The 15,909-nt window shown below is 33.5% G+C and overlaps 1 protein-coding gene across 1 annotated transcript; it reads left to right on the top strand.

Annotated features, from left to right (window-relative positions):
• The first annotated feature begins 7,946 nt into the window (after positions 1 to 7,946).
• On the top strand, positions 7,947 to 11,711 carry LOC112007252 (cytochrome P450 714C2). Its single transcript, XM_024039576.2, has 5 exons — positions 7,947 to 8,351; positions 9,405 to 9,631; positions 9,711 to 9,958; positions 10,361 to 10,718; positions 11,059 to 11,711. The coding sequence occupies exons 1-5, from the start codon at positions 8,063 to 8,065 to the stop codon at positions 11,482 to 11,484; spliced, it is 1,548 nt and encodes a 515-aa protein (XP_023895344.1). The 5' UTR covers positions 7,947 to 8,062; the 3' UTR covers positions 11,485 to 11,711.
• Positions 11,712 to 15,909: the final 4,198 nt, after the last annotated feature.

The following is a 15,909-nucleotide window of genomic DNA, read 5'->3' as shown; positions in this document are numbered from 1 at the left end:
AAAAAAAAAAAAAAAAAAGAGAACTTGAACCCCCTCCTATTCCCACTGCCCCACCTGGTATCCCCTCCATCATTGGGCAGTGAAGGCCATCGTGCCACTCCCCGGACACGATGAGGAAATCCTTGTTCAGCCCCTTGCTAGACTCAGGGAGACACTGGATAAGTCGTAACCTGTCATCCCTTATCTTCATGTAATACGACTTGCGCTTTAGGAACTAAAGGTCGTAACACCAGTTTATGTCGTGGTGGGTCAACCTTAGCCCCATCTTCTCATTCAGGGCGTCCACGCAGCCCAAAATCATGAAAACATTGATTGCGCACTGGGTGGGGGCTAGCCGGAAGTGCGTAAGGTAGCCCCTCATCACCGGTCCCATGGGGATTCTCATACCCTCTTCGAGGAAGGCGATAATGGGAATCACCACCTCACCCTCCTCCCTTCGAAGGAGCCACTCCCCATCCTCACAATACCTCAAGCCTACGTTGCTAGGTATCCCATAGTCGGCGATGAATTTCTCCATCGCCTCCTTAGTATAGACATATTTCTTAAATCTACCCATCCCAAGTGATGCCTAAAAGAACTAAGAAAGAGCAAATGAAAGAGAAGAAGGAGTAGAAAGGAAGAGAGCTCAGAGAGGGATAGAGTGACTTACAGGAATGAGGAGGAGCTCCTCGGACAGGCTTTTTGTGCTGGAGATGTAAGTGAGAGTTTGGCTAGACTCAGGATAGATGTGCGAGAACTCTTGATTACAAATGAAAAAGAGGAAAAAGCAATTTGAATGGGTATTTATACCCCAAATCGAGGAACCGTGCTGGTTTTTCCCGCCCATAAATGTGAGGCGAACCTCCACCATTAGATTGGCATCACCTCGTTGAACGTGAGGAGCACAGAGCCGCCTGAATTTAATGAAGGGCACGTTACACGCGCCGAAGCGTCAGCAACGCGCCTTGTGCAAATGAAAAGACCTCAGTACTGACGGGGGACAAGACTCGACTGGACATGGAGCAGGCCCGAGGATGTCAAAATCCTTCTTCCCGCCTGAGGATGCGGGCAGCAAGATTTTGAGGGGCTATTGTGGGGCCAGAAAGTCAGGTAGCCCCGGCCCACTTCAAACCGGGCCCAAAAGCCCATGCCGAGGATGTATGTAAGGTCTGAGGATAAAAGTAAGAAGTCCAGTCCCTAAGGAACAGGTCCGAGGATGACTCCGTCCTCGGACATCCGAGACCGTAGAAGTACACAAGCACCACACCATCAAGGGGGGTCTTCTTGAATATCTGAGGAGGAAAGAGCAAGTGCCAGGCGTCAACAATGAGAGCACGGTGGAGGAGCAAGTCTAAGACGAGTTGTCACCTTTACATTAAATGCCCACAACTAACGTCCTGGCCTCATTAATGAGGAGGGGATTACAGAACAGTGTTGCCTTGGTTGCCGCAACCCACAGGAAGAATGGGAAGGTGGCTGATGGGACAGGTACTCAAGTAGCGACCTGGTTGCTCAACAAATGTAGGGCTGGGATCAATGGAGAAAGGAGTATATAATGTAAGGGACCCCTCTTAGGAAGAGGGGGGAGGGAGAGGAGCAATGGTAACCAATCACGAAGGAAGTCATAAAAACTGCAAGCTCCCAAGAGAAAGGCCGAGGAGCATCATCGCTCGCGTTCATCTGAGAGCTATCACGTATGGTCGTTGCACCCCTTACTAGGGCCTAATTCTTGACCCCACTCTCTACAAATTAATTGCAGGGCTAGCTGGGCTTGGGTCCACTCCCGTAACTCATTAGAAGCCCCGAACCTGGCACCTACAATAATATATGCTACAATTTTTTTGAAGATCTTCATTAAATTAAATACTTGCAATCATTTACAATGAAGATTTTGTTTTTCATATTTCATTATTTATTATCTTATTTTATGAGTCTAACTCCAATGTTTAGCTTACTTATTTTTAATGAATGCCCTTTTAAGCAGGAAAATAAATTAAAAAAAGAACAAAATAACAAAAAACACGTGTCATCAAAGTTTCTATTAGATAAAATTATAAGTCTAGAAGATTTAGACCTAATAAATTAGTGTTCTCTAGGTAACAAATAGAACATCATATATCATCATTCTAACTTTCCAAGCATGACTACTAGTCTACCACATAAAATTTAGAATACATAAAGAAATTTTTTGGGACATTAAAATTTAGTATGAGTATATTAGACATTGCATAGTGGAATATTTTAGGAATTATTAGATTTTGTTAGGGTTTAACTAAGAGAGAAACAATAGAGGTATATGCTCATTTACAGAATATAAATGATAAAATTATTCAACTATAGTTTAGGGGTCAATGCAGCTACCCCGAACATAAAGAAGGAAAGTGTTACTTCGTCAATTTGTGTGTGTGTTATGTGTGTGTAAAACAATATGCGAGTGTGTGTGTGTGTGTTTTTATTTTTATTTTTTATTTTTAAAAAACTTGAAACAACATGTTAAAAACAATCAACCTAAAACAATTATGCATTAAACAATGAATTTTAGTTCAACAATTTGAATAAACCAAAAAAGTAGTCTGAAAACACAACAAAAAGTCACGATATTTTTACAATACCTTTATTTCTAGCTATGATGGGTCCTAGTCTGATATTTTATTATTTTATTTTAGAGTAATGTTACGTCCACAATATTTTTATAATAAATCTTAGGTGGTAAATTGCTACTGGTTTTAAAATGGGCTAACCACTTTTAACCATGCATTTAAAAAGAAAATAAAAGGCCAACTAAAGAAAATTGTGCCTAAAACAATGAATTTTGGCTTACTAAATTTGATTAAACAAAAAAGAAGCCTAGGAACACAACAAAATTTCATACAAAAAAGAAGTTTAGGAATATAACACAACGTCACAACATTTTCATAACAAATTTTAAGTAAAAAATTATTACTGGTTTTAAAATTATGCATTAAAAAAAAAAAAAAAAAAGACAATACAAGAAAATTGTGTGTGAAACGTACAATGAATTTTGGCTCACTCAATTTGACTATATATACTAAAAAAGAAGTCTAAGAATACAACAAAATATTAAAACATTTTCACAAAACTTTTATTTTTAAGATCGGAACAAATATATTTTTATCTCTACATCCATAACATTTTTAGAAAAATTATAAATGACAAGTTGTTATTGGTTTTAAATTGAACCCGCTACTGATATCACTTTTTTATCCTTCAAAAATACCTTACCACATAAAATTTGTTACAAAATTATTTTGAAAATGTTGTAGACATAACATTTCTTTTTATCTTATTTTATTTTATTTTGATCTATAAGGAACTGAGATCTCGCGATTATGAAAATATTGTAACAAGAATAAGATGTTATAACATTTTCATAATACATTTATTTTTAGTTGTGATTGGTCTCAGTCTCTTATTTTATTATTTTATTTTGACCTTTAAAAAATTGACGCCTCAATAATTATGAAAATATTGTAAAAATTTGTTGCGTTAGTGTAATTGTGTATACACATATAAAATTTAAAAGCACAAGCAAAACCAACGTATTGTGAAAAAAAGGGGGGGGGGGGCGCCAATGAACAGTGCAAATTGTCAATAATTGTGAAAATATTGTAAGAATTTGTTAAGTCAATGTAACTGTACATGCACATATAAATATTTAAAAGAAAAGATAAAAACAATGCAATCAAAACCGGCATACTGTGGTTTGTAAGGGAAAAAAAAAAGAAAAAGCCTAATGAATAATGTTGTGAAAGTGTTGCGAAAAATATTGTGGATGTAATACTTTTTTTTTTCATAATACATTTAGTTTTAGTTGTGAATGATTCTAATAGGATATTTTATTTTAAAATAATGAAATAAAAGAGTGGACAGGACAATTTGACCCCCCCCCCCCCCAAAAAGCTGAGAAAAAAGAAAAGAAAGCTGGAAAAAAAAAAAAAAGAAGCTACAGTGCCAATTGAACAACCCCGGCTGACACTGTAGTAACCGTTCAAAACCTAAATAAAAAATTAAAAAAAAAAAAAAAAGATAAAAGTGACTCAATAAACCTAAATATTGTCCATTGGGCTATTCACTCTTTTTATATATAGATCTCATTAACAAATGTCACGTGGAAAATTGGACCAGTAGTCTAGTCTTACTCTTAGGTTTATTTGTGTTAGGAGAACCAACCAGGCAACCACAAGATTCCAAGGGATTCCAAGGACCACCATGCTCAGAGCTGTAGCTCTATGTCTTCCAAAATATGACCCCACTCCGAGCATGAAAGCACTATCAGAGGATCTTTTGCAATCGAATGCTCCACATTTCAACAAAATATGTTGAAAATTCCTATTGACTGTAATTTTTAATTAATATAAGATTATGATGTTGCAGAATGCTTGTTTCTTTACGTATGAATGAGGGAAGCGTGCTCTTATCCAAAAAAAAAAAAATGAGAGGAGCGTGTTTAGAGGCTATTCTTTTTTTTTTTAATGGTTAATATGTTACATCTATTACAGTATAATTTAGAATATATATATATATATATATTAAAAAATAAAAAGAATAAATTGTAGAAATAAACAATAACTGTAATTTTTCTTTGAATATAAAGGAAAAAAAATTCTAAATTTTAGGAGTTTTTTTTTTTAAATTCAAAATAAAAATTTGTTATTTGACATTTATGACTATTTTTCTAAATGAAGTTACCATTCATTAATGAGGGCATTTTTGAACCACAAAAAAATCTAGTTAAAAGAAAAGAATCCACTTTATATATATATATATATATATATATATATGCATCCATCAAATGACACAATAATTTGTAGACAAGAGTGAAGAGTCTTTTTTTTCACCCAAAAAAAAAAAAAAAAAGAGTGAAGAGTCTTTAATATTTTATTTGAAAAATGTAGGGTCTGTTTTTGTAGCACTGGCCCAAAGGATATGGGTTAAAGGCCTAACGAACCCAGAACAATGAATTTGTAGAGAGTGGATCGAAGGTTTAGGCGCTGGCCGGCGTTCACGAAGCATGAACTCCTTTCTCTTTTATTGAAGAAATACTTAAAACAGTTTACAACTGGGAGATGCTTCTTGGCCCATGGCCGAGGAGGCTTTTCTCCCTCTCACCTCTAGAAAAAACTCCTCCTTTACATTTTGCTCACATTTCTTATATATCCCCATCTCCTTCCTCCTATTGATCATCTATTGGCTTTCCCCCTGATCGACTATCCCATCAAAGGTCGTATCCGTGCTTGAGTGGTTCGCCCTGATCGATGTCGCCCTGGCAAGGGGTTACATCCCCATTAATGCGGCCAGAGGGGTTAGGTGAACGTATTTAATGGCGAGGTGACGGTTCGCCCATAGCTTGCCTTTCTCTGTACCGAGGTCTTGGACGACCGAGGATAGGGTCACCCTCGGACCCATCGTGCGTCCTCGGCGTGGGCCATTTGGGCCTGGGTTGAAGTGGGCCTTGGCTAATCGATTTTCTGGCCTCACAAAAAATATATACTACTTTAATAACATTTCACATTTTCTTTAAAAGAAGTAAAATTTCACATTTAAAGGAAATGTAATATTTTTTTTTTTTAAATTTTATAATTCGATAATTGTGAGAGGGAGATTGAAATTTTGGACATTATCATTGAAAATACTAGTCGAGTTATAAAGCTTTCGAAAAAAAGTTATAATTAAATGACGGACTCAGTTATACCAATTCTATAGTAATTATTATAGAAAGGCTATTTTTTTTTCTAATATTAAAACAAAGAAGATTGAAACACCATTGAATTTTCATGGTTCACTATCTTGTTATAGCGCATAAAATCTAATCTTTCAAACTACAAAAAGTTAACTGTACTTACACCAGTGTCAATGTTATGGGATTCGACTTTCGACCACACCGGTACTGCTATTTTTGCTTACTTTGGCGCCCCTAATTAATGGAGCTTATATATCATCATCTCCAGCCAATGAGGTATCTTTGAATTCATAGGTTTTGACACTAATTGCAGTTAACTTTGACATTGTTGGTCTCTCATGGTTCAATGAATCGATAAGACCAAAAGTTGTGGCTTGGATGCCAATATTTCAACATTGTAAGGCAATTCCATTACCCATTAGCCCCAAAGAGAGAGAGAGAATGTAAATGTAAGAATTTTTTTTTTGAGGCTGTGGAAAAGAATAATCATCGCTTAGTTTAGGAGAGTGGCTATTATTTAGTAACTGCTTGTTGACTAGTGCAAAGCGAGGGGGCCGGTGAGGGCCCTTCAGTGCCAAAACTAATTAAAAAAAAGAAAAAAGAAAAAGAAAAAAGAAGAAGATATATATATATATATATATAAAATCTTTATTTAATAATGTCACGAGTGAAGGTTTGAATTATTATTGAATAATGTCACGGGTGAAGGTTTTAATTATGTGGCTAGAGAAGAGAATATGTTACTGTTGTTAGTGAGGCATACGGGTGAGTGGGTGACCTTGTAGTTGATGGGAAGGTTTTTAATTTTTTATATAAAAAGGAAACTTTTAAACTTTGTTAGAGTTTCTTGATGCTCTTAAATTTTCATTCATTTCATGATTTTGACTGCATTACTTGTTCTACATTGTTACATTGCTTCATTACAATTATTTATACAAGTACTAACTAGGTCGGTTTCAAGTTTCAACATTACGTTTATAAGTTTCAGATTTCAATGAAGTGCTCTTGGACTTAATTTAAGGATTTCAAACGGCTTCGATGTGTCTATTACTTCATTTGCGTGCTACTTCAACTTCATTTTGCTGCCACCTAGTTAAATTGTTGATATCCAGTTCTTCAATTGCGTGAGATTTTGATTTACGCAAATCTATATTATTATGTAATTTTCCTTCATAAAAATTTGTGTATAAACAATTAAATTTAGAGCTAAATTACATAATAATAACATAAATTTGCGTAAATCACAATCAATGTTTATTTAACTATTAAAAAATTATTTCGTTTTATAAGTGAAATTTTGAATTAAAATAAAATAAAATCTAAAAACAACTTATTCATGAGAAAAATAAACTTAACATATAAACAAATATATATATATATATATATATATATATATATGTAAATTCTGCTTGTATCCAATCAAAATTAAAAGTGTAAAAGTGAAATAATTCTTTAAGACCTCAAATTCAACTGCATACCAAGTTTTTCTCAAAAATTAAAAAAGAAAAAAAAAGAAAAGAAAAAAGAACCGCATACAAAATTATTATCCTTTTTCACATGTTGCTTCCCAACTACCAAGTCGCTCGTTCTTAGTGTTTTCATAGTGGTTTCTCAAAAATAAATAAATAAATAAATTTCATAGTGGTATGATATTAATGTCTAGGCAAGAATGATACCTCTTTAGACCAAAAGAGCCGTCATATCTTACATTCTCCTTTCTTTGTTCAGAGAAGATTGGGATTGGTTAATGGGTGTACTTAGGCATTTGATAATAAATTATTTTAAAGAAAATTTAAATATCATTTTTATGAAAAATATAAAAATTTGTTAAAAAAATCATCTGTTCTTTTATTTCTTCATAAAAAGTTTTTAAAAATATATCTCCTTAGGATATTTATTAATTTTTTTTCCATTATATATAAATTTTTTTTTAAAGATAATTATATACTGTGGTTAACTCTGCAACTTGAACCATTCATTTTCTTAACCTCCAAGCACATAGAAAAATATCAATTCAACAACAAGACTCTTGGTAATTTTTTTTCCATTATATAATACTCCTTTCACAACAATAGTAACGGTATCTTAGGTAAGTGTAGTGGGAACTTGGGAACTCATTTTACCCGTACATTGAGGGGGCCACGTAGCAAGGTTTTGCGGATGCCGTTGTGGTTGTTTAGCTGTTTATGTAAGATACGAATTTACCAGGAATCTGATTTCGTTATGACGAAATTGTCCTACCTCGCTGACTATATATTCAGGGCTCTTGAGCTCAGAAATAAAGCAAACCGAGTTTAACACTTGAAAGTACCAACATTTGTGGGCCTGTAAGAGTAATAAAGAGGAAAAGAGAGAAAGGGAGAAGAAGAAAAGAGTTGGGTCATGGAGCTACAATTTGATGCGAAGACAGTCCTTTCTCTTGCAGTGCTTGGTTTCATTGGATTGTTACTGCGCTTGTATAATGGGCTGGTGGTGAAGCCAAAGAGACTTCGATCTATGCTAAGCAAACAAGGCATCGATGGACCAGCACCAACTTTACTGCTCGGGAATATTAGGGAGATAAAGAAGGCTCAATCCACCACAGTGAAGACTCCCACCAGTGAAGCCCCTGTTTCCCACAACTGTGGTGCTGTTCTCTTCCCCTTCTTTGACCAATGGAGGAAGCAATATGGTATTTTTCACTCATCAATATCATATCATCACTGTCATCTCCTTATTATGTTTTTTTTGCTGAATCATCTCTTTATTATGTTAAGATAATATAAAAGTGATTATATCGTAAAAAAGTTAAAACCAATATCAATTTTATAATTAATGTATCCCTAATCACTAAAAAAATATATTATGATATTTATTTATTATATTGTCGACATAACATCAATCATATTTATTCTATGTTAATTGTAAGCTTTTTGTAGTAAATTTGGTAGTAATTGTAGCAATTTTCTTTGGGATATTCATTTACATTGATGTAAGGAATACTACAAATTTACTATATATCCTTTATAATCAGGTGTGTAAACAAAAAAATAAATTTAATATCTATTTATAATGTTTTTGACTCTTATTAATCTCATTGATTCTGTGAGGAATTTCACAATTCGCTCTAATATCAATGGACTTGGTCTGCAACTGAATTCTATAAAAGATTTGTGCCCCCTCATCCTTTACCAATTGGCCGTTGGATGGATTGGTAAGGCACATGGTTCGACAGATTCTCACTTCACTTTATAAAATTTACATAATGAAATTTGTAGTATCATTAGTATATTATATTTTATTTAGCATGTTGTTGAATTGATACGAATCTTATTCATTACCACAACAATTAAAATTTTTAGTTTTTTTAATTTTTTTTTTCTTGGTTTGTGTTTAAAAATTGACATATTGGTTGGTAGGAGTTATAAAGTAATATATGTAATATCTTTAATTAGGATCACTGATAATAAGTAACTAGGTAATGGGTGGACTTGAGGTGGTCAAATTAAGTTGCCAACATTGAACTTGAATGGTCAGTTTCTTGATTTTCATCTAGCTTCAAAGAAAAGACTCAAGACTAGAGTTGTCAGTTTCATCATTCAGTTTTCTCAATTTCACACTTCCTACCTACACTATTGCGTTCATACGGCTTACCATGAAAATGACAACTTCTTGCTTAAGAGTTAAAGCAAATTTTGTAACAACCTAAAGCACTTTTGTTTGATGTATGTTTTTGTTCAAACAGGTCAAGTATTTGTGTTTTCTCTTGGGAACACACAAATATTACTCGTGACCCAACCTGACATAGTGAGAGAGATATCCACATGTACATCCTTGGACTTGGGAAAGCCTTCGTATCAACACAAAGATCGTGGTCCATTGCTTGGACAGGGCATTTTGACTTCAAATGGGGCTGTTTGGGCACACCAGAGAAAAATACTTGCACCTGAATTATACATGGAGAAGGTCAAGGTATATAATCATTATTAACCAACCATTTTGTCGTGGTAATTATTTTAAAATGTGAACTCAATCGGTTAGCTATTTGTAGGGAATGATGAACTTAATTACCGAGTCGACGATCACAGTGATTGACTTATGGAAGAGTAGGATTGAGACACAGGGTGGAACTGCAGACATAAAAATCGACGAGTATATGAGAAGTTTCTCTGGAGATGTTATCTCAAGAGCCTGTTTTGGCAGCAACTATTCCAAAGGGGAAGAGATTTTCGTGAAACTAAGAGCTCTCCAGGAGGCCATGTCTAAGAGAAGCTTAGCAACTGGGATCCCTGGGATGAGGTACGAAGTTTCTTGTATGAAATTCACAATATTGATGTTGTTTGTTACCACATTACGTTGAATATTACAAAATCTATGAAAAGATGATACTGCCAAAGTTATAGGTACGTAGCTTAATTCCAGAGACTTTTCAAAGTGACAACTTAACATATCAGCCTGAAATAGAATCAAGAAGAATTGTCTCTGTTTTCACTTGAAGTGACCATTTTACTGTTAATATATATATATTTTTATAATTTCTGTCATTGTACAAACATAAAATGAATAGATTTCATATCTTTATCTTGAACTATAAAATGAATACATTTCAAATCTTGGGAAGCAAGCATGTTTGGCAAAAGCCTTTCTCTAATAACTATATATTGGAAAATTGACTCATTTCACCAAATGTATATGTTACAGTTATCTCCCCACAAAGAACAATCGGGAAGCATGGGCGTTAGAAAAGGAGGTACGCAATTTGATACTAGATGTAGTGAAGGAGAGACAAAATGGTACTTATAATGAGAAGGATTTATTGCAAATGGTTCTGGAGGGTGCAAAAAATAGTGATCTCAGCCAGGAGGCAACAAACCGCTTCATTGTTGACAACTGCAAGAACATCTATTTGGCTGGGTTTGAGACCACTGCAGTTTCTGCTACATGGTGCCTCATGTTGTTGGCTTCAAATCAAGAATGGCAAGACCGTGTCCGTGCTGAGGTTCTCGGTATCTGTGGGGGTGCTATTCCAGATGCTGATATGCTTCGTAAGATGAAACAGGTATTGTTAACTAACATTACTTAAATGGGTTCCAACTTTTCCAATTAGATGCACTAGTAAATGGGTGAAGCCTCTTGTTGTTGAATAAGTGACTTGTTTCAAATCTTGCCTACACCAACAAGAAACCAATTGGTGTGGCCTGAAAGTAAAGAGCAATATTCAAATATTTTCTTATCTAAAAAAGAAATAATAAAAAACCTGGTATTACTTTAAATTTTATACCGTTAATAAGAGTTCAGTTCATATTCTTTAAAATGTGAACCTAGATGTTCAACATTCTATCTAAGTGCATTAAGAGTGAAGACATTTTCTCACTATAAATTTCAATTTGCATATGCAGCTAACAATGGTGATTCACGAATCATTGCGCCTTTATCCCCCAGTAAGTGTGGTGTCAAGGGAGGCCTTAAAGGACATGAAATTTGGGGACATTAATGTCCCGAAGGGTGTCAACCTTTGGACCATGGTGCTGACGTTGCATACTGATCCAGACATATGGGGACCCGATGCTTACAAGTTCAACCCAGAAAGATTTGCAAATGGAATTACAGGGTCTTGCAAACTTCCACACTTGTATATGCCATTTGGAGTTGGGCCCCGAGTGTGTCTTGGACAGAACTTGGCCATGGTTGAACTCAAGATACTTATTGCTCTCATTTTGTCCAACTTCACCTTTTCCCTCTCTCCCAAATACACTCATGCAGCTGCTCTTAGGTTGGTTATAGAACCTGAAAATGGAGTAGATATCTTGGTGAGGAAGTTGTAAGCTATGCCCTATGATTGGGTTGGTCCAACATGAAAAGAAAGAGAAAAGAAGAAGAAAAACTTGGTTTATTTTATGGATTAACTTCATATGGGGAAATTGGATTACCTGCTGTGACAGCGAACTATTGAGAGAAGCATGTTAGTTCTTTTGAACTTTCAATCTTTTACATTACTTGTTCTTATGTTCGTACTACTGAAGTAATGAATAATGATTGATTTTTTTTTTTTTTTTTTTTGTTCCATGAGGGGAGAGTGAACTATTAATTGGACTCATTGAATTTGTTTGGACATGGTAGGTTTATAGATTGACCTCGGTTAAATAATTCAATTATCCAAGTTGATTAATTAGGTCAAATTACATGCAAATCATGGAGGCACCAACAAATCACCAAATAAAATAATATGCAATGGAAATTAAATGACATGGTGATTTGTTGATGAATGAGAAAAACGTCTCACAAGGAAAAAATCCCACTGAATGAATTTCAAATCATCACTCTCAAGAATCTACTAATAAAAAACAAGTGGTTAAAAGTATAAAGAATCTTATCACTACCCTAGACTATCCCAAAATACCAACCTATAGTTGAACCTTTATTCCAATCTTTAATTGGACTTGATCTTATAAAAGACTTCTTCATTTACACAGATCTTAGTATGTGACTAACTCTAAGCAACTGATTGATTGTTATTGGTTAAAAAGTTTTTCACTTTAAAGCATGTTGAAAATTTGGAAGCACTTGGTTACAAAATCCTAAGACGCACAAATATAGTAGCTTCTCACAGAGTGTATGAGTTTTCTAATTGAATCTCTATGTGTTTGATGACTTTAAAATAAGTCTTTTATATGGTCTAGGGTTGTAGAGAGAGAAACTCTAATTATCCAAGTCATCATGGGCCGAAATTCAGATCTGAGAATTCTGAAATCGAAAGTCTCGATAGATCGAGCTGGTGTCGAGCTTCTTCATTAAATCTCGATAGATGCTAGTGTTGAGACTAGTGTCAAGAATTAATGAAATTGTTTTTCTTCACTTGTAGACTTTACATACTTCTTGAGACATTAAACCCAACTTAGATCTACCTAATTACAAGTAAAATGTGTTTTGTCAAAAGATAAGCCAATACATAAAAAATATAACCCCAACAGAACACATTTGTAAACGTATTAGGATTCTCTCCATTTGAAATGGATCGACTTTATGGTTCATATTAAGAACAATGAACAAACAAGCAAAAAAAAATTCTCACAAACTTTTTCTCACAACTTATATATTGAGATGGTAGATTGTGGTTAGCAAAACATCACTTTTATTAGGGCAACTATTAACAACTCTTTTATTATACGCTAATCAAAACATGTCACCTCAAGCGATATGAAAAAATTTGTGAAATTTGTTGTATCATATAAATATTATAATTCTAAAGGTGTATATAGTTTCACACCATTTGAAATCACACATGGTGTGGCATTATCTATAATGTCATATACAAAAAAATAAAATCTTAATCATAAAATGCACTTTCTCTATCCACATTAGTATGGAAATTTGTGGAGGGTCTTTTTGGTGAAGTATGGTGTTGACTTCTTTACCACTTTGGGTCCGTTTGGATAGAACTTTTTTTGCTGAAACTGAAAACTGAAAACTAAAAACATTGTAGAAAAATAATTTTTAAATATGTGAATAGTACTGTGAGACCCATTTTTAATAAAAAAGTTGCTGAAAAATGAAATTTGTGAGTCCCATGAACAATGCACGGGTGCACTGTTCATGGGAGAATTGGTTAACAACTGCGGCTGGAAAAAAAAAAAAAAAAAAGCTGAAAATGTGGACGTGTATCCAAACGGATACTTTGTTTGTTTCAGTGAAATATCTGTATTTTCTAGTATTTGGTATGCTAGAAAATGCAAGCAATGAATATATTTTCCATATTTGAAAGAAAAACATAGCTTAATAAGAACCAAGCCAGTATCAAATGGATGTAATAGCTTTCCCCTTCATTCATCAGGTTTTAAAATAAAAGGGAGCCCAAAAATGTGGGGTAGATTGCGAATAAAACAGAGTTCTCAGAACTCACAGAGTCACTTAACACACTTGAAGCTCCTTATACATCCTAGAACACTTTGTTAAATTTAGCACATATAAAAATGCATTTATGAGTTTTAGAATATACAAATAAGGATATACCTTTCTTCTTCAACTTATTACTCACTATTTCCCTTGTTTTCATGAAACTTCCTCAACTTGTAACTTGTGAGCATTTATGTTTAGATAGAACTTATTTTGCTGAAATTAAAAACTGAAAACACTATAATAAAATAATTTTTAAATGTGTGAATAGTACCGTGAGACCCATTTTTAATTAAAAAATTGCTAAAAAGTGAAGTTTGTGGGCCCCGTGAACAGTATACTAGACCCACTGATGTGATAAAAGTGACGAAAAAGTAGAAAAAGTGCGGCTACTATTTATGAATAGTAGCCACTATCCCCTGCTGCAATTGACCAAAAAAAAAAAATGCAACACAAAATGCGGACGTGAGATTCATGGCTATCCAAATGTTCACTTTTATCTTTCAAGCTTTCTTTTTTTTGGGTGGGGTGGGGTTTGTCGCTTGTGTGGACGTGAGTAGCGGCTTTGGCTTCCCAAACTTAATCCTATCAAGCTTCCCAAACTTAATCCTATCAAGAAAGCCCGATCAATTCAATGCATGACAAGAGAGCAAAAAGACTCCCAAACAAATAGAATCACGTCCTTTTCAATATTTGTTCATTCCCAATATACCTTGATGAAATTGCAACACATTTACTCTGGGAATTTATTAAACCAAAGAGATACTTTAAGGAGACATTTTTTACCAAACAGAAACAATTTCTTTTCTAAAAGAATCATGAATAACAACCATAAGCTACAGTCTCGATCGGCAAGCTTCTAGATGTGCATCCAAAGTTCTTTTTTTTTTTTTTTTTTTTTTTTAAAAAAAAAAAAAAAAAAAACCTTGGATGCGCATCTAGAAGTACTGCAACACAAGTGATTTTATTTTCTTCTTATCTCTTGACTTTTACTTTGATAGGAGTTAATTTTTGACTGAGGATTTAAACTTCACAATTCAATGTCACTGATGACTTGAGGACTTTTACTTTGATAATTTAATCTTCGTGAACAATGCTAAAACCACAAAATATTTAACAAATTGCTAATGTGGTGGGTAGTTATTGATAAGTAAAAAACTGATATTAGTAGTAGGTTCAAATGAGATTCAGCAAGAACTTATTACATTAGTAATTTATAAAAATATTGTAAAATATTTTGTAGCCATAACATTACTTAATTTTCAATGATCTCTGAATCTCCGGCACTTTAATTTGTAAGACTTATTCCTTCTCTTATGTCGTCAGTCGGAAATGCCAAAATGGCAGCTACAACGGGGATGTATGTTACGGCCGTTGATCATCGTTGACTGCAACTGCAAATTTGTTAATTTATTTGCACGTGTCTCACCTATTTTAATTTAAATTCAGTTCTTTCTAATGGAAATTCATATTAACTCTGAGTTTATATTGTAAGGACTAGAAGATAATTATCTTGCAAAAAACCTGTCTACATATGAACCAGACAAATCTTATATGCATACCACTTGAATTTTCGATATTCCTTTTCTTTTTTCTTTTTCTCATCAAATGAATGACATCTTCTTCTAGAAATCCTTCGTAATAAACAAAAAGAATTTCAATTTATTTTATGTGACATACTAATTTATAGAAAAGAGTCTTTAGTATATTATTTAAGAAATATATACTACTACTACTTTGATTAATAATTTTTCACATTTAAAGAAAATGTATTCAACTGTACGCATTCTATATATAAAAATTGGATCTGACACTTTTTCATAAATAATGAGTATTAAAAAAGTAATTTTTAAGTATTAAAACAGGAACATTTAATGCTATTTAAACAATGTCCTAAGGACATTATTAAATAAAAGGAAATTCACAAAGATATAGTATATAGAGGTCAGATTTTATCCGTGTCAAATAATTGTGTAATCATTTGATCAGAGTGACGGAAAATAATTTTTTTGTTTGTTTTAGCAATGATATTTTTTAGAAAATTAATAAGTTATTTTTCAAAAGAATTTTCTATAAAACTATCTCGTTTTCCTATGTTTAGTAGCAACCGTAAATGAGTTGAAAAACAATCTCCTAATTTCTCTTATTTAGCCAGATTTTTATGTTGACCAAAGATAATTTTTCTTTAACTTATTTTTATATTACTGTGAGACAGAGTTGTTTTTCAAAAATAATTTGTGGAAAGTCATGTTTTTATTTTGGCCAAAGATAGTTTTTCTTTGACTTATTTTTTCTGATGCAACTAAATAATGGAAAACATAAAAAAATTATCTTTACACAAAGTTCTTTATCAAAAC

The sequence above is a fragment of the Quercus suber genome, unplaced genomic scaffold (assembly GCF_002906115.3).
Source record: "Quercus suber isolate HL8 unplaced genomic scaffold, Cork oak 2.0 scaffold_570, whole genome shotgun sequence".
Lineage (NCBI taxonomy): Eukaryota > Viridiplantae > Streptophyta > Magnoliopsida > Fagales > Fagaceae > Quercus > Quercus suber.
The sequence above is the reverse complement of the archived record's forward strand: the minus strand, read 5'-3'. Positions and strand labels throughout refer to the sequence as shown.

Excerpts from the sequence above, each read along its gene's own strand:
- LOC112007252 (XM_024039576.2), top strand. The coding sequence starts at position 8,063 with ATGGAGCTACAATTTGATGCGAAGACAGTCCTTTCTCTTGCAGTGCTT. Across the intron at positions 9,959-10,360 it reads ACTGGGATCCCTGGGATGAG|TTATCTCCCCACAAAGAACA; the intron begins GTACGAAGTTTC and ends TATATGTTACAG. Across the intron at positions 10,719-11,058 it reads TGCTTCGTAAGATGAAACAG|CTAACAATGGTGATTCACGA; the intron begins GTATTGTTAACT and ends TTGCATATGCAG.